Here is a 19,845-nt window from a genome sequence, read left to right as displayed (position 1 = left end):
CAAAGGATATAGGTTCATCTTCATTGTATATATGGTTAATAAGAGCATGATCCACAAAAGAATAAGATGAATGATGAGAACATGCACATCTCTTGCTTGGTAAAAGGAGTACCTAATTTTCTATCTCACAATATCTGCACCATCTATTTTGGCATGCTCTTGGATGCCTGTATGGCCACTCATTGCTCATCCACTGCATCATCCATAATTATCTCATCAATAGGTTGATCTTTGGGCTGAAATTCAAGCTGATTTTATGCCAATGTGGGAATATTTGAAGTACCTTTTTAAGCATTCACTTGCTCCATATATGGGTTCACACCAGCATTATACAAAGATAGAAGTATATCAAAGATGTCCCGTGAGCATACATTTTGCATAAAAGCATGGGTTAAAATGAACTCTCAAAAAAGACAACATCTCTACTCAAAAAAAGCATGTCTCGTGACCATACTCTTTGCTATTTTTTTGCATAAAGGCATGGGTTAAACAGAATTCTCAAAAAAAGACAACATCTCTACTCAAAAAAGCATGTCCCGTGAGCATACTCTTTGCTATTTTTTTGCATAAAGGCATGGGTTAAACACAATTCTCAAAAAAGACAACATCTCTACTCAAAAAAGCATGTCTTGTGAGCATACTCTTTGCTATTTTTTTTTCATAAAAGCATGGGTTAAACAGAACTCTCAAAAAAGACATCTTTACTCAAAAAAGACATCTTTACTCAAAAAAGACATCTCAACTCACCAAAATCTACTTTTTATAGATGAATGGTAGAGTCTATACCCTTAGATCCTTAAGTTGTAGCACAAAAAATGCATTTTTATGCCTTATCATCCAGCTTATTGTGTTGTTTCTCATGCACAAGAGCATAAGCAAGACAACCAAAAACACACAAATGAGCCACACAGGGCTTCCTTCCATTCCAAGCTTCACAAGGGGTAACTGTCTGCTCGCAAGACCTTAAGTGGTACACATAATTGCCTCCATCAACAAAAAAAAGGTAAATCCTGGACTTTAACCATGCAACATGCCATCTCTATGAGAGATCTGTTCTTTCTCTCAGCCACACAATTTTGATGAGGTGCGTAAGCCATATATGCATGAAATGCCTTTAACAGATACTCCCCCCCTTGATCTATATGAAGGGTACCAACTTTACATGTAGACATATTTTCAACCATAGAAACAAAATGTCTAAAGCATGTAAAAACTTGACTTTTCCTTCAAAACGGACACACCTATATGTTTGACAAGGGCCTCAAGCTTGGCAACTCTAACACCATCTCTTGCCTTTTTTTTAAACGCAACAAATTGCCTAAATTTAAGTGCTCAAAGCAGGCATGCCATCTCTGCAGCATCACTCATAGCACGTGTGATAGTAACTGAACAAGCACTATGTGCCAATCCCTCATGCATGTCCAACTTGTAGAGCCCCCATGGCTTAGAGTTCTAGATACCATAGTGATATCTCTATCACTCCGTTCATGAACTGTACACTATCTTCAACAAATCTAACCACTAGGCCTACCCTAATAATGGCATAGACTGACAAAATGTTCTTTTTGATACCTGGAACAAATAAAACTTCAGAGAGAATGATTATCCCACTCTTCATCTGAGCCAAAGTCTAGATGCATTGTGGTTACCCTTAATCATGAACTGAAGTGTAGATGTAGATGTAGTAGGATTACCCTTCATCATGAGCCGAAGTAAAGATACAAAACCTTGGTATGAATCCAATAGAACTATGAGAATGGTAGACACCAAAGAACTGTCCGAATAGGCATCATCTATACATGCAAGTTGCCCCCTAATATCTTTAATCCTTGTGTGAGAAACTCATGCATTAAAGCTCCCTCGTTTATGTGCTTGGACTCTAACTAAATTTGTGTAAGTAGGCCACTCGTGCCTTGTTATGTACTTGCTTTTGTGTAAGTAGGATGCGTGTACCTCGTTACACACCTAGTAAAGCACAAGAAGAACATCTCAAGAATGCTTTCTAGTTTTACCTGAGTGAATATGAGGAATAATGCTCCTTTTTACTGAAAGTGCCACTAATGCATGTGCATGTGTATCCCTATATTTTGCTATGGGAGGTGCAGAGTTGGATGCCACAGTTACGTTAGAACTTATATCACCATCCAAAGTACATGTAATATGATGCTTGCATTGGAGAGATAGGGCGTGCCTCAATGCCAATAGTAATATTCCAAAGTCCATGCCAAGAGAACATGCTCTGATACTAATTGTTGGAGTGAAGATTAAGGTAGAAACATATGCATAGATGTAGTATGTAAGGAGAGATAGATGAAAGCACATCATTCAATGTAGATCTATAAGAATGAGTGAAGTACAAGTGAATTGATATGATAAGGTCACTTACGAGTGTGTACATATGCTTAGGGGGAAAAACCTCGTAAAGAGAGATAAAGTGCCCTTACCATTATAAGCCTACGTCCACACATCACTACCATAGGCTACGGTTCACACGTCTTGGGAGCAATTAAATACCATATGGCTACGGTTCACACGTCTTGGGAGCAATTAAATACCATATGGGAGTAATTTAAATCCTCCCTCATCTCAAGAGAAATTAAATACCATGTTTACGAGGCTTGGTGTGTCTCATTTCAGTCAATATAGAATATGCCAATGATTAGAGAATTCTATAAAAAATTAAAGCGTGATTGCTTATTTAGCATGTAGTGAGAAGTGTTCAAAGTGCCCCATGCCTAGAAAGGATATGTTATGTTTTGATTATATTTGCAAAAAGTAGATCCATGCACCATGAATTCTTGGAAATGTTCACATCATTGAGAACAATTGAAGTTGTTTGCAAAAACTAGATCTATGTGCCATGAATTCTTAGAAATGTGGTGAATAAAGAGAGACGGTTGGCACCTAATAGCTATGATGATTCTAATAGAATGTATGATTTTTGGGATGGTACTAAGTGTAAAAGTGTTAAAGAGTTTTGGAATCCACAATCATATTTTAAGCTACCCTTGATATGTGAGAATGTCTATTGAACAAACTTATTAAGCATGGCCTTCTTTGCTAAAATCAAAAGCACTTCTAGAGGGTAAGAATGAAAACGAGCAAATGTAGAAGTTTTTTGTTCGATGGTCTCAAAAGACTCTTTGTAATTATTAATTATATGTTATATGTATTATCTCTATAGTATATATAAAAGTGTGATATATAACTACTACACTTTGATGTGTCTGTTATTAAATGGACATGGAGATCCACACAATTTTCGATATGTTATTTCATTGGGATGGCTTCCAAGCATCAAAGATGACCCAAAATGATTGTGGTGTGGTTGAGATCAAGGTTCTCAATTGTGGGAAGAAATCTTTGATTAGAGTAATACTTGTGTTATTTATTCCATTCAATTTGCAAGAAAATTGTTGGAAGCTCAAGCAAACTTTTCCTTGTTTTTATGAAACCTTTTGATGGATGAGTTGGAAACTATCTTTATATACATGAAATTGACTTACACTTTAAGTATCCACTGCCACCTATCTTTAGACATGGCCTAGCTCTTTTTTTTTAAGGGACCAATAATATATTTATATTAACTATTCAAAATCAGGCATACATCACCCCCACCAAGAACACAATTATCTACTCCTTTTTTATCTCATTCAAGATTTTACAAAGAAATTCCCATCTTTCATCCTCACACAAGAAGCTAGACTAATCCCAGGAGATCTGATACCCCAATAATAATCAAACCTCCATCATGGCCTCAATAGTGCAGCCCCGGGGAGACTATTTTTCCAACATTCCCCCATGCTTTAACCACACCTTGACAGTGGGTCTAGTGCCAATTGGGTTCTCAATAAAAGCCACAAAAGTGTGATCCATCTGTTTTTCCTTGCATGCTCTTATAACCAAAGATTCAAAGCACGTGCTATGCTAATGATAGTGATCACGATGTAGCTTTCTCATCGATTGAAGCTTGAGTATGCGGCTATTGCAATCACGAGCAAAGAAGGGATTTGGTGACTTCGGATACTTTAGGTGTTGGAATAGTGTGTAGTGCTCTCACAAGAAAAGGCAAGGGACTTCATATGAAATCCCACATTGCAATATTGAGGGTAAAATATAATCCTATAAATAAAAGGTAGTTCCCCTTGTAATAATATATTGAGGAGCTCTTTTGGAATGGCTAGGCGGGTGTTTCTATGATGGAAATCTATGTGGCCCTACATGTGCGCAATGTCCTTTATTTTCACATTTAGGAGGTTGGTCCATTCAAGTAATCCTCTATTATGACAACTAATCATGTATTAACTAGCTCTAGCTAGAGATCTACAACACCACCACAAGAAGACAAAGCACATTGATTACAAATTCCACTTCATCTTTGATTTGGCTGAAGATGGTACCATTAATCTTCAATACCACACATCAATGGGTGGAGTTCCCCCACCCCCACCCCCACCCCCTCCTCTCTCTCTCTCTCCCCCTCTACTCCTTTGAAGCTTTTTATAAAGAATGGTGGACCTTCAATAGAAATGATATGTGTGAATGCATGCAAATAGAAATGATATGGGGGATTATCCTTTTATTGCCTTAAATAGATAGGATTGCAAATAGAAAGCATGTGGGTTGATGTACGCAAATAGAAAGCATGTGGGTTGATGTACGCAAATAGAAAGGATATGGGGGATCATCATTTTATTTCCTTAAATAGAGAGGATATGGGGTCAACATTTCATTGATCATTACATGCTAAAATGAAACCTTAGAAAAATATTCTTATTCTTGAAAATCTCACATAATATATTTAATTTAATGGAAATGCAAAACACATTTTGGTGCCAAATATTATTCGGTCTCTTATGATCAATGCCCAAGGGGGCATGTTAAAGTGAACAAACCTTTAAAAAATGAAGTTATAGGGGGACCCAAAGCGAGGCTGTGTGGGCTGGATAGAGAATCAGCTCCACATCCCTGTGGCTGATTTCCTCCCTCCAAAAAAAACAGTGGAATTCAAGCTTTTTAAGGTTTAAAACCAGTGGAAGTCATAATACTTTTTAAGGTTTAAAACCTGAAAATACAAGCAAGCAGCGAACCCAACTACCATAAACAGTAGGCCATAGACTGCTCCTTTTGAGGGACATCAAGCTACCAAAGAGTCCATACAATGTAGTATTACATTGACTGTGACATGCAATCTAGGGTGTTGTTTTCTTCTAATATTGCATTAAGGCATTTTTGCCTGTACATAGCATGGCACATCCACGTTCAAAAAGTATGAGAAGAGCTCCACTATACAAGGACATTCTCAACTCCATTGAAACCCTGGTGGAAAAAGTATCCCAAAATTTTTGTTGGACTTTATAAAGCTGTTGCAGAGGAAGAGCTTTGGGGGTTTTATCCTTCCCATTTTTAGTTGGCATACACCTTCGCTGAACAAAAGGTGATGCAATGCATGATCCTTGCCTTTCATCATTGCTGAATGTCTTCTTTCATGGCAACAACCAGCCAAGCAAAACGATACACCGCATCTGCCGGCGGCACAACAAGTTCTGAAAACATCCAATGTGTATCATGCTATCATGACAACCAGCAAAACCATACACTGGGTATCCTACTGGCAGCCATCAAACCATAGGATGCAAATGTGTTGCCGTAGTAAGCTCACACCTTCAAAGCTGGTTCTGTGTTCCCTGATTTCTCCCCACCTTAAAGCAAGTTTGTGAATTCATACTTCAAAGTCCATGTGATTGAAGGAAGACATTGAGCTTTGAAGTACTGATACAAACTTAACCACCACTCTGGCTATCAGTGGGCACCAGCACAGTGTAAGCCCTGGCTGCCTTCTCTTTCTTGGAGAAAAGGTTCCCCAAATTGAAGAGCTTGGACTTGGATGATGGAGTGATGCATGCTGGGACATTGAGTACAGGCGTAACCCTTACACTTGTGTTATCTCTGCTTAGCATATCCTTTGGCCGTACAAGACCTTTAGGAGGGCCACCATTGTTGCATCTATCAAGGTTCCTCATTGCACCTCTGCCTGCATTACCCGTATTTGGACTATTCCAAGCACCTCGCCGGCCAGGACTGCCTTGATTGAAATTCCGCCCAGGATTATTGGCAGGCCTCACTTGCCTTCCAGAACTGGCAGAAGCCCTGCTTCCCTGTGAGGTGGAGGAAGAATCAAGATATGGATGTGATTGATGATCTTCATCATGACCTCTTGTAGCAGCAATAGCATCCGATTGTTTCTTGTGTGTTCTTGAGCCGACTGCAGCATTTGCAAACTTATGTGATGATGATGATAATGATGACCTAGACATGGGCATGGAGGTAGCCGGAAAGGCATAAACTGACGCAGATGGTGACGAGAGCACTACGGCATCATAGCCACAATTGGTGGGTACTAAACAAGAGCTGCCTTTCTTGACACCAGGGTTGGGGAGAGGGGGCAAACCCTTCTTATTAGCCAGCTGATGACTGAATTGAGCTATCTGAGGCTTTCCTGCAGAGGCCATTGCTGACGTTGCCTTCGTGTCCCCATTGCTTCTGATGGTGGCGGTGGTGGTTGGCAGTAAAGCAGAGCTTGTAGTTTTGCTTTCACCTGCAGAATTGCTTCTTCTAGGAGGAGGGGAAACAGCAGGTGAGCTCTTGCTTTCACCGGCTGAATTGCTTCTGGAGAAGGGCCAGAAGGATCGGGGCAACCGGTAGCTGGAGGTAAAACTCTCTGCAGGGGGCAGCAAGGTGGTCTCCTTGCTGGTATTATGGTGTTTTCTGAGCTTGAAGAAGTCCATGAATTTGCTGCTGCTGGAGTGCTTTTGTGAAGAAGCTTTGGGGGACGTTGGAGTGGTGGGGGGTTGGGAGAAGGTTCTAGAAGGGGGGGAGCCGAAGGTTCTAGAAGGAGAGGAGCAGCGAGAGCTATTCAAACTCACGCAGCTGCGGCGAGGGTGCCCGCGAGAGCCTTCTATGGTCATGGAAACACAACGCGGGCTTTCATGCAAGCTTCTGAGATGCTTCTTCGCCATAGCCAAGCTGTCATCAAAGCTTGTTCCCACCAGAGCCAAACCCTGATCAAACGTAAACCCTGCCATAGCCAAACTCTCATTGATTCTTTTGCCCGCCATAGCAAAATTCTCCCCAGAGCTTCCCTCCATAGCCAAGTTAACTTCATCTTTCTCAACAGAGAGCAGGAAATCCTTCTTTGGCTGATGCGTTTCTTCTCTATTTTCGCTGATTACAGTGTCTTCTGCCAATGGTCGCACCTTGCCGTTGAAGAAAAGCTCCTCTGCAGAAAGCATTTTGTGTCCCGTGGGCAGATCTAAGCTCACAGAACTCGAGAATTCAAAGGAAAAATCAGCATCTTCTTCTTCTTCTTCATCATCGTCATCGTCTTCTTCTTCTACTACTACTTCTTCCGCCATAGCCATGTATTCCCTCTTCCGCTTCTCTGAAGCAGTCCTTTGCAGCATATCAAAATCGTGATCATGAGAGAAAGAATATCTTGGACCCTGAACTTCCCCCAACGCCTCCATATTTCCTCTACCTTGAGTTGCTTTCGACAGAATTGGGTTGCTTTTTACCTCAATTAGGTTGCTTCCCCCTTCAGTTGGATTGCATTATTCCCTTCTATGAGCCCAAAGAACTTGCAAACATGGCCATGCCCACCACGCTTTTCTCTGCAGAGATTCCAATTTCGTCTTTCTGTTTGCATAATCAGAGGAAAAAAACATTAATCAGGAAGACAGTTTACTAAAAACAGCTGCGTGGCACCTCCACTTAAGTTAACTAAATAGTCAAGACCACCTGTGCCAAGTGCAGCATAGAACCTATTTACCCCTTAAATTCACTTGAAACCGCATCTTTTAACTCAGTGAAGACACTACTACTCCCTGAATTCACTAAAAAAGAAGCTTAATTCAGGTCAAATTTCAAACAACATAGAGGACAAGCTGAAATGGAGCTAAATTTTCATTCAAGTAAGAAGAAGCCATAAAATTCAGTAAGAAACTTTGGTACAAAATTGAGCTTCACCCAAAAAGAGGCCTGTGAGTAGGATCCAAGCTGCTGATATATGTATATGTGTGTATCTCTGTGTGTGTGCTCGCGTGTGTTGGAGGGGAGGGGAAGGGAGGGGGGCAGGGGAAAGGAGGGGAGAAATTGATGAGAGAGAGAGAGAGAGAGAGAGAGAGAGAGAGGCGAGCCCAAAATTAAGCTAAGCTTCCTTGATAATGCGAAGCATTGCTTCAATCTCTATATGTGGGATATACATAAAATGGTTGCAGACAAGAACCAATGATACTCGGGGAAAGCTAAGTCAAGGTAGGAAAAGGGAGGGTATTCTGTCAGAAAGAGGGAGTGTTTTTCTACGAGAGGTGGTGAAGGAGGACAGGAAACCGTTGGCAAGAGTGGAGAAAAAATCGGTTATCAGAAAGGAAAATGGGGTTGTTCAAAGGGGAAAAAGAAAGGCTCATTTTGCATAATTAAGCTAAGAAATCAGAGTGGAATTACTGTGTATGTAGTCAAAGCTATGGAGTCTCTGTATTAACTCAGATTAGGGAGCCAATCTCAACATATAACCCAATCAATCAAACAATTAGAGCATGCAAAACCCTATTATTATCAGTCAATGAGTTTCAAATTATAATTTGAGCTAAAGCAAAATGATTAGCATGTGAATAAACGTGGATGGAGGAGAAGGGGGTAGAGGCCAGAACCACCTCCATCACCATAGCTATAAGCTGCCCATGCCTTTACGAGTGTTCAAAAATATAATACAGTTTTACATTAAGGTTAATACCCATCATTAACAACCATCATGCGCCATTGATGATGGATCCTGCACTGTGCAGTGCAGAAGCTCACCTTGAAAACCCAGCTGAGATCATGAACATTGAGCACACACATGCACATGACTCATGAGCTCTTTGGAAAGGGGACAATGTAGCTGACCCTACATCATTTATATTATATATTATTCATGTGAGAGAGAGAAAGGGAACAATCCTTAAGTGTCAGATAAAGGTGTTGGCAAACCCCAAAACAACAAAAAAATAGAACTTGGCACAAAGCCAAGTAGCTAACACAAATAAATACTAATGTATGTGTGGTGCTTGACACTTTTGGGATCAAGAAGGAAGAGGCTTTTAACCAATAGGCACAAGCCCACCACTCTATGAAGGAGCATGACACCCCCAGATATGAGAACCATCCAAGATGCAATGCGAGGATGGAAGGGCAACCTTACTCAGATTCCTCGTCCCAGACCGACAAATCCTTGCCATCGATGGACGTGTAGCCTAACACAATGTCCGTAAAATGATTTTTACTAATCCTTTCTACCATGGATTGAAGAGGAAATTGTATTCTTGAACAAGCATTTTCTTGAAATTTTAATCAAATCAGATTAAACCTCTAAATTCTTGAGGAGGTATTTTTCCTTTTCCCAGCAAATTGAGCTTGATTTTTGACAGGCACCCTTGCCCTTCAAAATTGATGGGCTTGGTGAAATATTGCAAGTCTTTTTTTGTATTTTAATGTAATTTTTGACAGGCATTTTAAAATTTCGCGAGTATTTTACTGCCAAAATACTCTAAAACATGATGCCCACTACTGTGGAACTTATCTTTTTCCAAACTTTGGCACATGTTCATGAGGATAAGCACTTGTGTCAGTGTGAGAAAAAGAAATTCTCCACCAAATGGTGGAAAACCTTCATCTTCAAATATTAGAGGTGTTTTTGGTGTTTTTGAACAAATGGGGTCGATCTTTCCTCTAAATTTTTTTTAAAAAAAACCAAGCAATAACCTAAAGGGTAACGGAATTGCACCCACACCTAATGGTTCCCACGAGCAAGAATATGTGCCCATTTTGCTAGCGTGTGAACAGCCCCAATTGTGCTCCTTTCTTTCTGCTTCTTGATCCTCCTGCATAATAGGCCTACTCTGAAACTTGCAACCCATGGGCGGACGACATGGCCAGTCCGATCCCTGCCCATGATTAGTCTGAACACTACCACCTGCTTGCCATCGACAAACCTGTGGCAGTGGCAAGTCTATAGAAAAGGAAACCATAGACACACGTGTGACAGTGGCAAGTGTATACAACAGTTTGCTTTTTGCAAGCTGGTTAAGCATGGGATTAACTCCATACATCAAAATTCCCAGTGCAGAGAAATTGCCCACTATTGCAAAACAGCCAAGCGTCACCAATTTTACCACCATTTCAACACAAGAGTATCCTTCATTGCAACACACACGACCCCCCCTCTCTCTCATCACAACAACTTGTAAAGATATGAAGATGGGCACCACCACACAGAACCTCATCTTTTGTCCTTGTTAATTCTAGCTAAACTTGTACACCAATACTACTTAGGCATGGCTCACCAAACAAGATCTTACCCAGCCTTGTGCTGCATCTCTTACTCACACAAAAACAAAGCAATACGTACCTACCATTGCAAAGCAGGAAGCCTCCCTCTTTCTGCTAAAGATTGACAGAATCGTTCTTTAGATAGAGATGATCTAGATCATGGCACAACCTTTGTGCCCTCACTGGTTGGGCAGTCGTGTCTCTGTGTGTGTTAGTTCTTCAACTAAGGCTTCAAATTAAGCTCTATTATGTGCCCCCTGGTTTAACACATTCTCAATTGCAACGGCTCACACACGCTTTGCTTCTGTTTTGCTGAAACTGCTCCGGCCTGCCGTCCTCAACGCACGTGCCAACTCCTCTTTCACACATGCAAAGTGTTCACACAGCACCCTTCGCACAGGTCGACTCACATGCTTCTCCGGCACGTGCGAGAGTACCCAAGTGCCGAGAACAATCCCTCAATTCGAGACGCACCAGCCAAAGCCAACTTCAGGGAAAGACGGGAAGAGAGAGCTCGCACGAGACAGACCCCAAGTTCCAACGACTGCATTTCTTTTGCATGTGTGAAGCTCATACATGTCTAAATTAAATTCAAACCTCTCTTGGGAATCAAAAACTTTCAATATACGGACAGAGGAGCTTGCTAAACTAGCGAGTGGGGCCAAGTGTGAGGTGAGTGGGGAATTGGGTTAGGGTCCTTTCCTTGCATGTGCTTGTATGCTACTCTACGTCAACGGGTGGTCGACGAGACATTGGATGCATGGCTGGGATGTCTAGTCTGTGGCATCAAGGCGATGAAGAGGTTCTGGGCGGATGGGGGGATTGGGAGTCCAACAACAAAGGGGAGGTGAAGCGTCGCAGAGATGAGGTTGAGGTTGAGTTTTCAAGGAAGAAGAACGTGTCTGACTGGTTAAACGAGAGATTGTGTTCTCAATTGAAGGATAAGAAGGTATGCTTGAGGATTAACCCAGAACTAGTCAGACATCAAGTGGGGCTTTTCTCTCTGTGTAGCGTGATCGTTTTCTGCCCAGGTAGACCGCCATCCAAGGTCGAGCTAGGTAGGTGGTTGCACGAAAGTGTTTTGCATGAAAATGTGGTGTCCAAAGTTTTCTACCTAGGTAAAGGATTGTTCAATGTTTTGTTTGTGAAAGGACAGTCAATTTGACTGAGCTATTTGCCAAGGGTCCCCTCTTCTTGGGCCAACGATTAGTGCATGTGTTCCCTTTTGACCCTTTATTTGATGTTAACAAGAGTATTCAAAATGCATGTCCTGTATGGGTTGAGATTGTAGGCCTTCCCCCATGGCTTAGACCGGCTATGCATGATATTGCTCAGTCTCTGGGTTCGGTATCGTATTTACCTAATGACGAGGTGAGTGGCTGGCAAGCCAATAGCGTATGCATCTCCTGGAACACTACCAAAGAGATGCCTAAATCTTTAGATGTGGACTTGGGGGATTTGGATATTCTAGAGTTGGGTCTAAATTTTGGAGCTTTCCCAGGTGCTTGCTTTAAATGCGGAGGGTTTGGTCGTATAGCAAAAAATTGCCCTGAACAGCTTGTGGTTAAAGGGGATGGAGAAAAGGAGGGAAATAAAGATGAAGGGGAAAAAATTAGAGATTCAGTATGAGCGAGAAGATGGAATCTAAGGGAAAGGAAACGATAAGGAAGGCTCGTGAGGGTGTATTGGAAGGAGATTGGGTTAGGGTAGAAGGGAAATCTAGTGTACGACATGCCAAGATTGAAGCTAGGAAAAGCCAGCTTAATAAGGGGATAGATAGCAAGAACATGAAATCCTAAGATAGCCTGAGCCCTAGTATGTATTCTAATCCTTATAGCCCCTTGAAGGAAAGTGATAGTCGCCCCTCCTTAGAACAAAGATTTGATTTCATGGTGGAAGAGGCTTGGAAAGAGATGCAGATAGAGGATGTAGTACCAAGGGTTGAGGAGGAAGTCGATATGGTCCCAAAAACTGTGCCGTCATGAATAAATTCACTGAATTCTCAGGGTGCATGTGGAATGTAAAAGGGATAAAAGATAAAATAAAGAATTCTTCTTTTTGGGGATTAGTTAAGCTATGGGGTTACTCAGTTATGGCCATACAGGAGCATAATCTTTTTGGCAAGATTTCTAGAAAGGATAGATACACAATTTTGTATGGGGCGTGAGTGCGGGATATAGCGGGTGATGACAATAGTGAGAAATGAACTCAACCCTAGCATAATAGCTAATCACCCTAATGGTAGAACTCAACCCTAGCATAATAGCTAATCACCCTAATGGTAGGATTCTTGTGGTAGAGGTTTTGGTGAGGGGAGAAAGAATATGGCTTATTAACATGTATGGGACTCACAATCATAAAATCAGATGTGAGATGTGGCACTAGATAGCTAATTTAAATATCCAGGTTCCTTGTATTCTCTTGCGAGATTTCAATATGGTTGAAAAGGTAGTGGATAGATGTGGTGGAAGCATCGTTCTTATACGCAAAGAAAAAGGCAAGTGGGTGGAATTAAGAAGGGATCTAGACCTGATAATTAGTTGGCACCTAGGGGATTAGAGAGATAACCCGGGTCACACGTATTTTAGCATGTAATACTTGTCCTCCTCCTCCAGAATTGACAAAGTGTTCTTTAGTCAAAAAGCCTCGTGGGTTCCCCACACCCTGAGAGTATCTATTGATTACAGCTCTGCTCTATCTGATCATATGCCTTTGAAATGGTGCTAGACTGTGCTAGACTGTCAATGATGGGGATAATCTTGATTTCTCCCAGTATCCCACAAGGAAGATGAGGGTCAATAACCTTCTTCTTAAGGATGCTCTATTTGTGGAATATACAGAGGAAGCTATTAGAATGCTGAAAAGGAGAGGTGTGTCAGAGGGTGCATGGAGGCAATTTGCCAATGAAATGCAAGGGATTATTAGAGCTGTAGGTAAACTGAGAGTAGAGGAAAGGAGGAGTGAAAGAAGGAAATGGGCAGCACAACTGGAGAAATTATAGATTAAAAGACAAATTGGTGGTCATTAGGAATTTTTTGGACCCAAAGAGGGCCTCTTGGATTAACTTTTGATTAGGAATGGGCCAATAGGAAGAAGGTTGGGTGCACATTTTGGACTTCTTTGACCCTAGGGGGCCTAGGCTTTGGTTTGCTAATGGGGCCTAATTACTACTCTTGTCCCCCTACCTCCTGGGCCAAAACTTAGAGGACCCCCCCACCTAGAATCATGTAGATTAAAAACCCTAAAATTTTTAATTTTTAATTTTTTTTCCCAAAAGTGTGTTTTCCATCTCAAACTTTCCCCCAACATACTCTAGGTTTGGGAAGCTCATTTTGAACCTCTTTCTTCCTCTTATAAGCTCTCCATTGCTACAGAAACTCCATACCTCTCAAACTCTCCCTCCTTCTCAAGCTCCCTCAGTCTGAAGCTCCCTCTCTCTCTTTTTTCCTTTTCTAAGCTCTCCATTGCTGCAGAAACTGCATCCCTCTTTAGTCTACTCTAGGTTCAGGAAGCTATTCTCAAACCCTAACCCTCTTTTAAGCTTTCCACTGCTGCACTAAAGACCCTGAACTTTCTCTCCTCTCCACTCCTCTGTTGTAAAACAAGCTTTTCTTTTCCCTTCTTCTCTTTTCTTACCACCATGGCCACTCCCAGTAATGTGAGAAGACCTAGGGAGAAGGTGGAAGAGCTTGTGCTGCATAACACAAGAGATGAGAATGGAGTTTGGGCTCCAACAAGATTTAGGGTTGGGGCTTGGGTCTACATGCAACCAAGCTCTAAGAGACCACATCGCGAGTGCATCAATTGGGGAATATGCTACATCATTGGAAGGGGCGGCTACAAGGCTTCAAGCATACTAGGAAGGAAGGACTGGTTGCCATAGTGTAACATGTGTATACCCTTGGAGACCTGTACATTTAAGGCCAATGACCAAGGTTTCCTTTAAATTGTTAGTGTAATATAAACACAGCTTTAACAACATGCTAATATTGGATTTTTTGTTTCAATTTTTCTTATGATTCTTCATTTTCTTCTGTCTATCTGCAAATATTTTTCCTCTAGTTATGTTGAGGAACAACCACTCCAAAGCCTCACTGGAGTTTTCTATGCTATGCATGCATCCATTGGAGAGGAAATGTTTGTATCTCAAAGCCCAAGTGATCTTGTACAGAACAATATCTTTTTCTTTTCTTACTCATATTTTGTAAATAAAAAACCAAGTTTATTTGGCAAGCTAGAAGAGATCCCCCACCCCCCCTCTTAACAATCCCGAATGGCCCAAACCTGATGCTTGGACCATCTTATGCTTAAAGTTTAAGATGGTAGGTGATATCAAGACATCACTCAAGTTTTCAAAGGCATCTAGGTCGTTAGGGCTAAATTGGTTTTGTCCTTTACATGTTTTTGTGCACATGTTCAATTCCATGCCAATGCACCAAACAAAAACAATGTATATTTGTAAGGAGGTATGGTCTGAAATCATTCAAGGATTACTAGGAGAGAGTTGGGAGGTTAATGAGGGGTCACATCAAGGTGATGTGTACAAGTGCAATGTAGTAGATTCTACAGTGTCTTTCAGGTTCTTGAAGGCACGCTCTATTTTGTACATGCGTCTGCACTACCAAAGATGGATGCAAAAGCACGGGACACATGGATCCCACTTCAAGCCTTAGAAGAAGAAATTGTTTCTATTGAGGTAGTTGTGATGATGCAAAATGGATGGATTGAATGAGTGGGAGCAAGCAAGCATTGGAGCCTAGCAGACCTCCGTCAACACTTTAGCATCACGAGCTTTGACAATGTGGAAGAGTCAAGTTTCAAGTTGATGAGAAGAAAGGTATATTTGATTCCACTACATGTCTAGAATTAACCCTTACACTTTATGGTTATTGTGTCACTTTTTATATTTTTACAGATTGGGAAGTGTAAGGAGGGGACAACCATGGTCTCAGAATCATGGCAAATGGGGGATCTTGAATTTCTAGCAGCAAGGTGCATAGCTCTACCAACACATAGTAGGCATGTGGAAGAGCTTGAAGATGAACTGGGTATATGGGAAAATAGTCTCTGTTCTAATGCACGTGAGGGGCAAGAGTTTCAGGATCGAGGTGAAGGCAATGATGAGCTTTCAAGTCAACAAGGAGATGGATATCAACATGAAGTAAATGTCACAAGAGAGGCAAAAAATGAAGACATTATAACAATTTTAGATTAGATGACATGCTTGTAATTTTGTAGCAGGCTCTTTTTTAACCAATCTTTATTTAATTAGAATCTTAATATTTTTGCAAACTCTGTTTTTTGTCTAGCAGTCTAGTGTGAAAAGGCCAAACTTTAAATTTTAACTATAAATAGCCAAAGGTACCTTCTTTCTCATTTTCACGCAATAGAAACCAAGCACGAGCTCACACTATCTCTTTACATTCACATGGCTACCCACTTTGACAACTTCTGTGAGTTCCTCTCCACCACCCCTTGGGCGGGCAAGAGCGAGCTCTTTGCCATGTTCGCTCATGAAGTTGACTTTGAAAAGTCACTCGCCCTTGCGTCCCAACATCACCCCCCCAATGATTGATGGGTGCCTCTTGAGCTGCTTAAGTACATTCAACAATATGCCCGCCCCTACATCCAGCGCCTTGAACGCTTCATCGACATCTACATCCCCGCTACTGTACCTTCAATAAGCAGAAGGTGAAGAGATTGGGGAAGGGCAATTTAGGAATAGGTTCCTCTCGTGGCTCGCCACTTTTGCGTTCCTCATCAGATGAGGAGGTAGAGATGCTTACATTGCAGCTGGCAAGGTATTTGAGGGATGACAAGGAAGTGAAGGCACTAGGTACGAGTGCTGGTGTGGAAGAGCAGCTTGCATCAGAGCACTTTCTAGAGGGTGCACAATCTGCAGCTGAACAGCCCACTGTAGTAGAAGATGTGGGGCCATCTTCCCCATACGAGGAGAGCAAGGTGCTGCTAGAGCTTGAGATCAATCTCTTGACCACCATTGTGGTGGAAGGTGAAGAATACTTATTTCTTCATGACCTTGAAAAGAGAGCTAGCTTGATAATGGATGAATGCTTGGGCATTATATGCACGCGATGTGAGGTGATACGTCTAACCTTGGTCCTCACCTAGATAATGTCATATTACCCCTTGGAAAATCTATCGCAAAGATAGTTACTTTGGTCAAGGAAACTGTGGTTGAGACCGCAAAGCAAGCCCTAGTTCCAAAGGAGGAATTCACAACCTTATAAGACAAGCTAGAGGTTGAAAAGGATACCCTTGCTGTTGCTGGAGTGATGGAGGAGACCAAAACACCTAAAAAGGATGAGGCTAAGTCCTCGAATGACCTCTCTGCCTCCACCAGCACTTTGGCTAAAGAAGACATTGAGCAAGAGGTAATAATCGACCTTTTACAACTTAGAAACATTTGTAATTATGTATAGGAAAATATTTTGATTTTTCCTTTGATTGCAGAGGGTGGTTGAAATTGACGCATTTGCTGGGAGAGGCGGCGGCAGCGGAGACCAGGCCAAGGTCCATGGACATGATGCTACGTTGGCGCACTATCTTAGTCTACTTCGTGTGGAACTTCGTGTGGATGGCATCACCATTATCCACCACCACAGGGACTACACCCCTCAATCTGTCTTCACTCTCTTCTTTTTGAAAGCCCTCTCTAAGGTGCTCTGTGTAGCCTCTATGGCACAGAGCACCAAATATATAGTTCTGATTAAAAAATCCATTGCCTTCAATGTTTTTGGTTTTGGATTAAGTGGTAAGCTTCTTGCTCGTATAGGTATAGCCAAAGCATAGGCACAGAGGATCCTCAAGAAATAGCCCAATCACTCCTTGAGCACACTCTGCTACCCAATAACAAGAGAAGGAAGCTCAATATTGTAAGAAAGCTTTTGTAAAGATGATGTATCACTTCTTATTATATGAATACAATACAGTTTTTGCAAACTTCTTATTATATGAATACAATACAATTTTTGCAAACTTATTTTCATTAAGTATATCATTGTTTTTTCTAGTTTATACCATCAAATTTTTTGTAAATGCATCAGAAATGACCCTGGGGGCCTGGGGGAACAGTGCCAGAACAATGCGAATTTTGAGCCTGCATTGTTGCTATAGAGCCCAAATTCGCACTGTTTTGGCACAGCTTCCCCAGCCCTTCAGGAGCAATTCTAATGCATTGGATGATAAATAATGTATTTTTACACACGATTAAAGGTGTTTTTATCTTGTAAATTACTGTTTTTCATAATCAATGTCACGTAGGCTGTAACGCCTGTGATGACCGACGGTCGGATGGCCATGTCTGGGGTTCAATGGGAGAGGACGCCCATGCGGAGTCATGGGCGGCCAGGCTAGTGTGGACGGCAAGCCACACACTATATAGCCTGGGGGGTGAGGGGCAATCCTCATTCTTCCTCTATGGCTGGGTGGTGAGCCAGAGGCCGTCCCCTCCTGTGGTAGCACCCGTAGCGGCGTTACGAGTATCTAACACTGGTATCAGAGCGTCGGCTCGATTGGGTCGTCAGAGTCCGCGCGTGACCGGGGGACCAATGGTTTTCAACCATTCATCTTCTCATCCTTATCTCCACAATGGAGTGTGTGGAGGGAGGCGGCCAAAATTGAAGGGAAGAATTCTTTCTCTCTCTCTCTCTCTCTCTCTCTCTCTCTCTCTCTCTCTCTCTCTCTCTCGGTAGCACACACTAAAGCGAAACGGCAGGCAGCAGAGCAGGTAAGCATTTCGTTTTTTCTGCGTTGAAGCTTGTCTGCGAAGCATTTTCGTTTGGTAGAGAGAAAGTCGCCTAGTGAAACGTTGATGCTGTCTGCGAAAGACGTTTTTTTTTTCTTTTGCGTTGAAGCTGTCTGCGAAAGACGTTTCATTTTGGTGAAAAGAGAGATGTTTTGGGTGTAAAGAGAGGTCATCTGAGGCGAAGCGAGAGAACAATGCTGGCCTACGTTGTGCAGAAACAACAGCACAACGGCCGCTTTCTCTATCTCCGCGGGGCGGCTAGGCGGCGGCCAACGCAGCCAGCGCAGTCAGCCAGGCCAGGCGCGACGGCCAGCCAACCAGCGCAGTAGGCAGCCACCAGAGGAGAAGAAGAAAAAAACATTTATTTATTTTTTATATTTTAATTATTCATTTTTTAATAAAATTAAAAATGAAACTAAATTCAAACGGATCCTCTCTCTCGGCTGGGGAGGAGGGATAATCCTGGCAAGGGATAACCGACTGTTTCAGGCACAGCCTCCCGAATAAATTTATTTTTCTTATGAGTTGAAGTCATTTTTTCTCTCGGATCAGAGCATCCCGGAGAAGCGGTGCTGTCTGGAGGCTCACAGCGCAACACAAATCGACAGGCGACCGTAAAGGGGGGTGACTATTCTCTCTCCGCCACTGCTCATTTTATTAGCGTTTTTTTTTGTAATTTTCGAGTTCTCGCATTGTTTTTTGCAAGAATTAAAGATGTTTGCTAGGCGTAGTGTGTCCCCACCGCCTTCTACTTCTTTAGGTTTTTCAGGTCTCTTGTCCTCGGTCGCGGGTTTGACCCCCACCGAATTGTCAGGCCGTACACGCCCGACCGTTGTCCAATCCGAAGTGCGCTCGTCGATCACGCGTGATCCGCCAGCGCCCTCCTCGTCTATTGACCCCGCCTTAGAACCCAGCGAGCCCGCAGAAGCGGCCGCATTGGCAGATGACCCCTTTCTGGCCGACAAGCCAGAGGACATGAACACCGACGTCGCCGAGGGGACTGAGGAGGACCTCTTGGATTATGACGACAACGATTATGACCTATTGGACCCTGCTGAGGTCCTGACAGAGACGGAGCTCTCTAGTGGACTTTTTAAATATCTTAATGCCAAACTAAACAATATGGGTAAAGTCCAGGCTGACTTAGTCACGATGCTACAGAGCATCTCCACACGGTTAGATGCACTGACAGCCGCCTCGGCTAGTACTCTGACTCCTCGTGGTAGCCGAGCTCCTGCGGCACGGGTGAGCGTAGCCTCGCCAGTGGTTGCAGGAGTACAGGCCGATGCACCTACAGGGCCGTCTGTAGTGACAGCTTTGTCGTTATTAAAAGACTTAAAGCCGCCTAGTTTTGGTGGCGAGGAGAAGGAGAGAAACAAGGACTCAGTCAATATGTTTCTAGCGAAGTGGTCAGATTTGTACGCGCTGCGACAGCAGCCTAGCCGTATTCATTCAGAACATATCATTCATATCCTTAACACAATAATGGTCTATTAGACCAAAAATTCCATCTCAACATTCCTCCATGGGAATTTTAGTTATGCAAGTTTTTAATTTGTCATCCCTTAACTTGATCCACTGGGTCAAGTGATAACGGTAGCAATCTGTCAGCACAATCCACTAATCTTGTAGTGATTTGCTGAAGTCATTATCGCCCTTCCATTTATTAACATCATTACTGGGATTCGTCCCATTCATCCTCATTGTGGTTTTGT

General features: G+C 42.4%; 1 protein-coding gene across 6 annotated transcripts; it reads right to left on the bottom strand.

Moving 5' to 3' along the window:
* Nucleotides 1–5,013: 5,013 nt before the first annotated feature.
* LOC147640269 (uncharacterized) lies at nt 5,014–10,887 on the bottom strand. 6 transcript variants are annotated; one of them, XM_086778778.1, is made up of 2 exons: nt 10,445–10,887; nt 5,014–7,695 (listed from the first exon to the last, which is right to left on the bottom strand). In XM_086778778.1, the coding sequence occupies exon 2, from the start codon at nt 7,524–7,526 to the stop codon at nt 5,784–5,786; it is 1,743 nt and encodes a 580-aa protein (XP_086634904.1). In that variant the 5' UTR covers nt 7,527–7,695; nt 10,445–10,887; the 3' UTR covers nt 5,014–5,783. The 6 variants fall into 6 exon arrangements, with proteins under 6 accessions (XP_086634904.1, XP_086634921.1, XP_086634889.1 ...); XM_086778795.1 differs by having other exon boundaries at nt 10,449–10,887; XM_086778763.1 differs by lacking the exon at nt 10,445–10,887 and adding an exon at nt 8,857–8,969.
* Nucleotides 10,888–19,845: the final 8,958 nt, after the last annotated feature.

The sequence above is a fragment of the Cibotium barometz genome, chromosome 3 (genome assembly GCF_041138505.1).
Source record: "Cibotium barometz isolate CiBa-2024 chromosome 3, ASM4113850v1, whole genome shotgun sequence".
In the NCBI taxonomy this organism is placed as follows: Eukaryota; Viridiplantae; Streptophyta; class Polypodiopsida; order Cyatheales; family Cibotiaceae; genus Cibotium; species Cibotium barometz.
The sequence above is the reverse complement of the archived record's forward strand: the minus strand, read 5'-3'. Positions and strand labels throughout refer to the sequence as shown.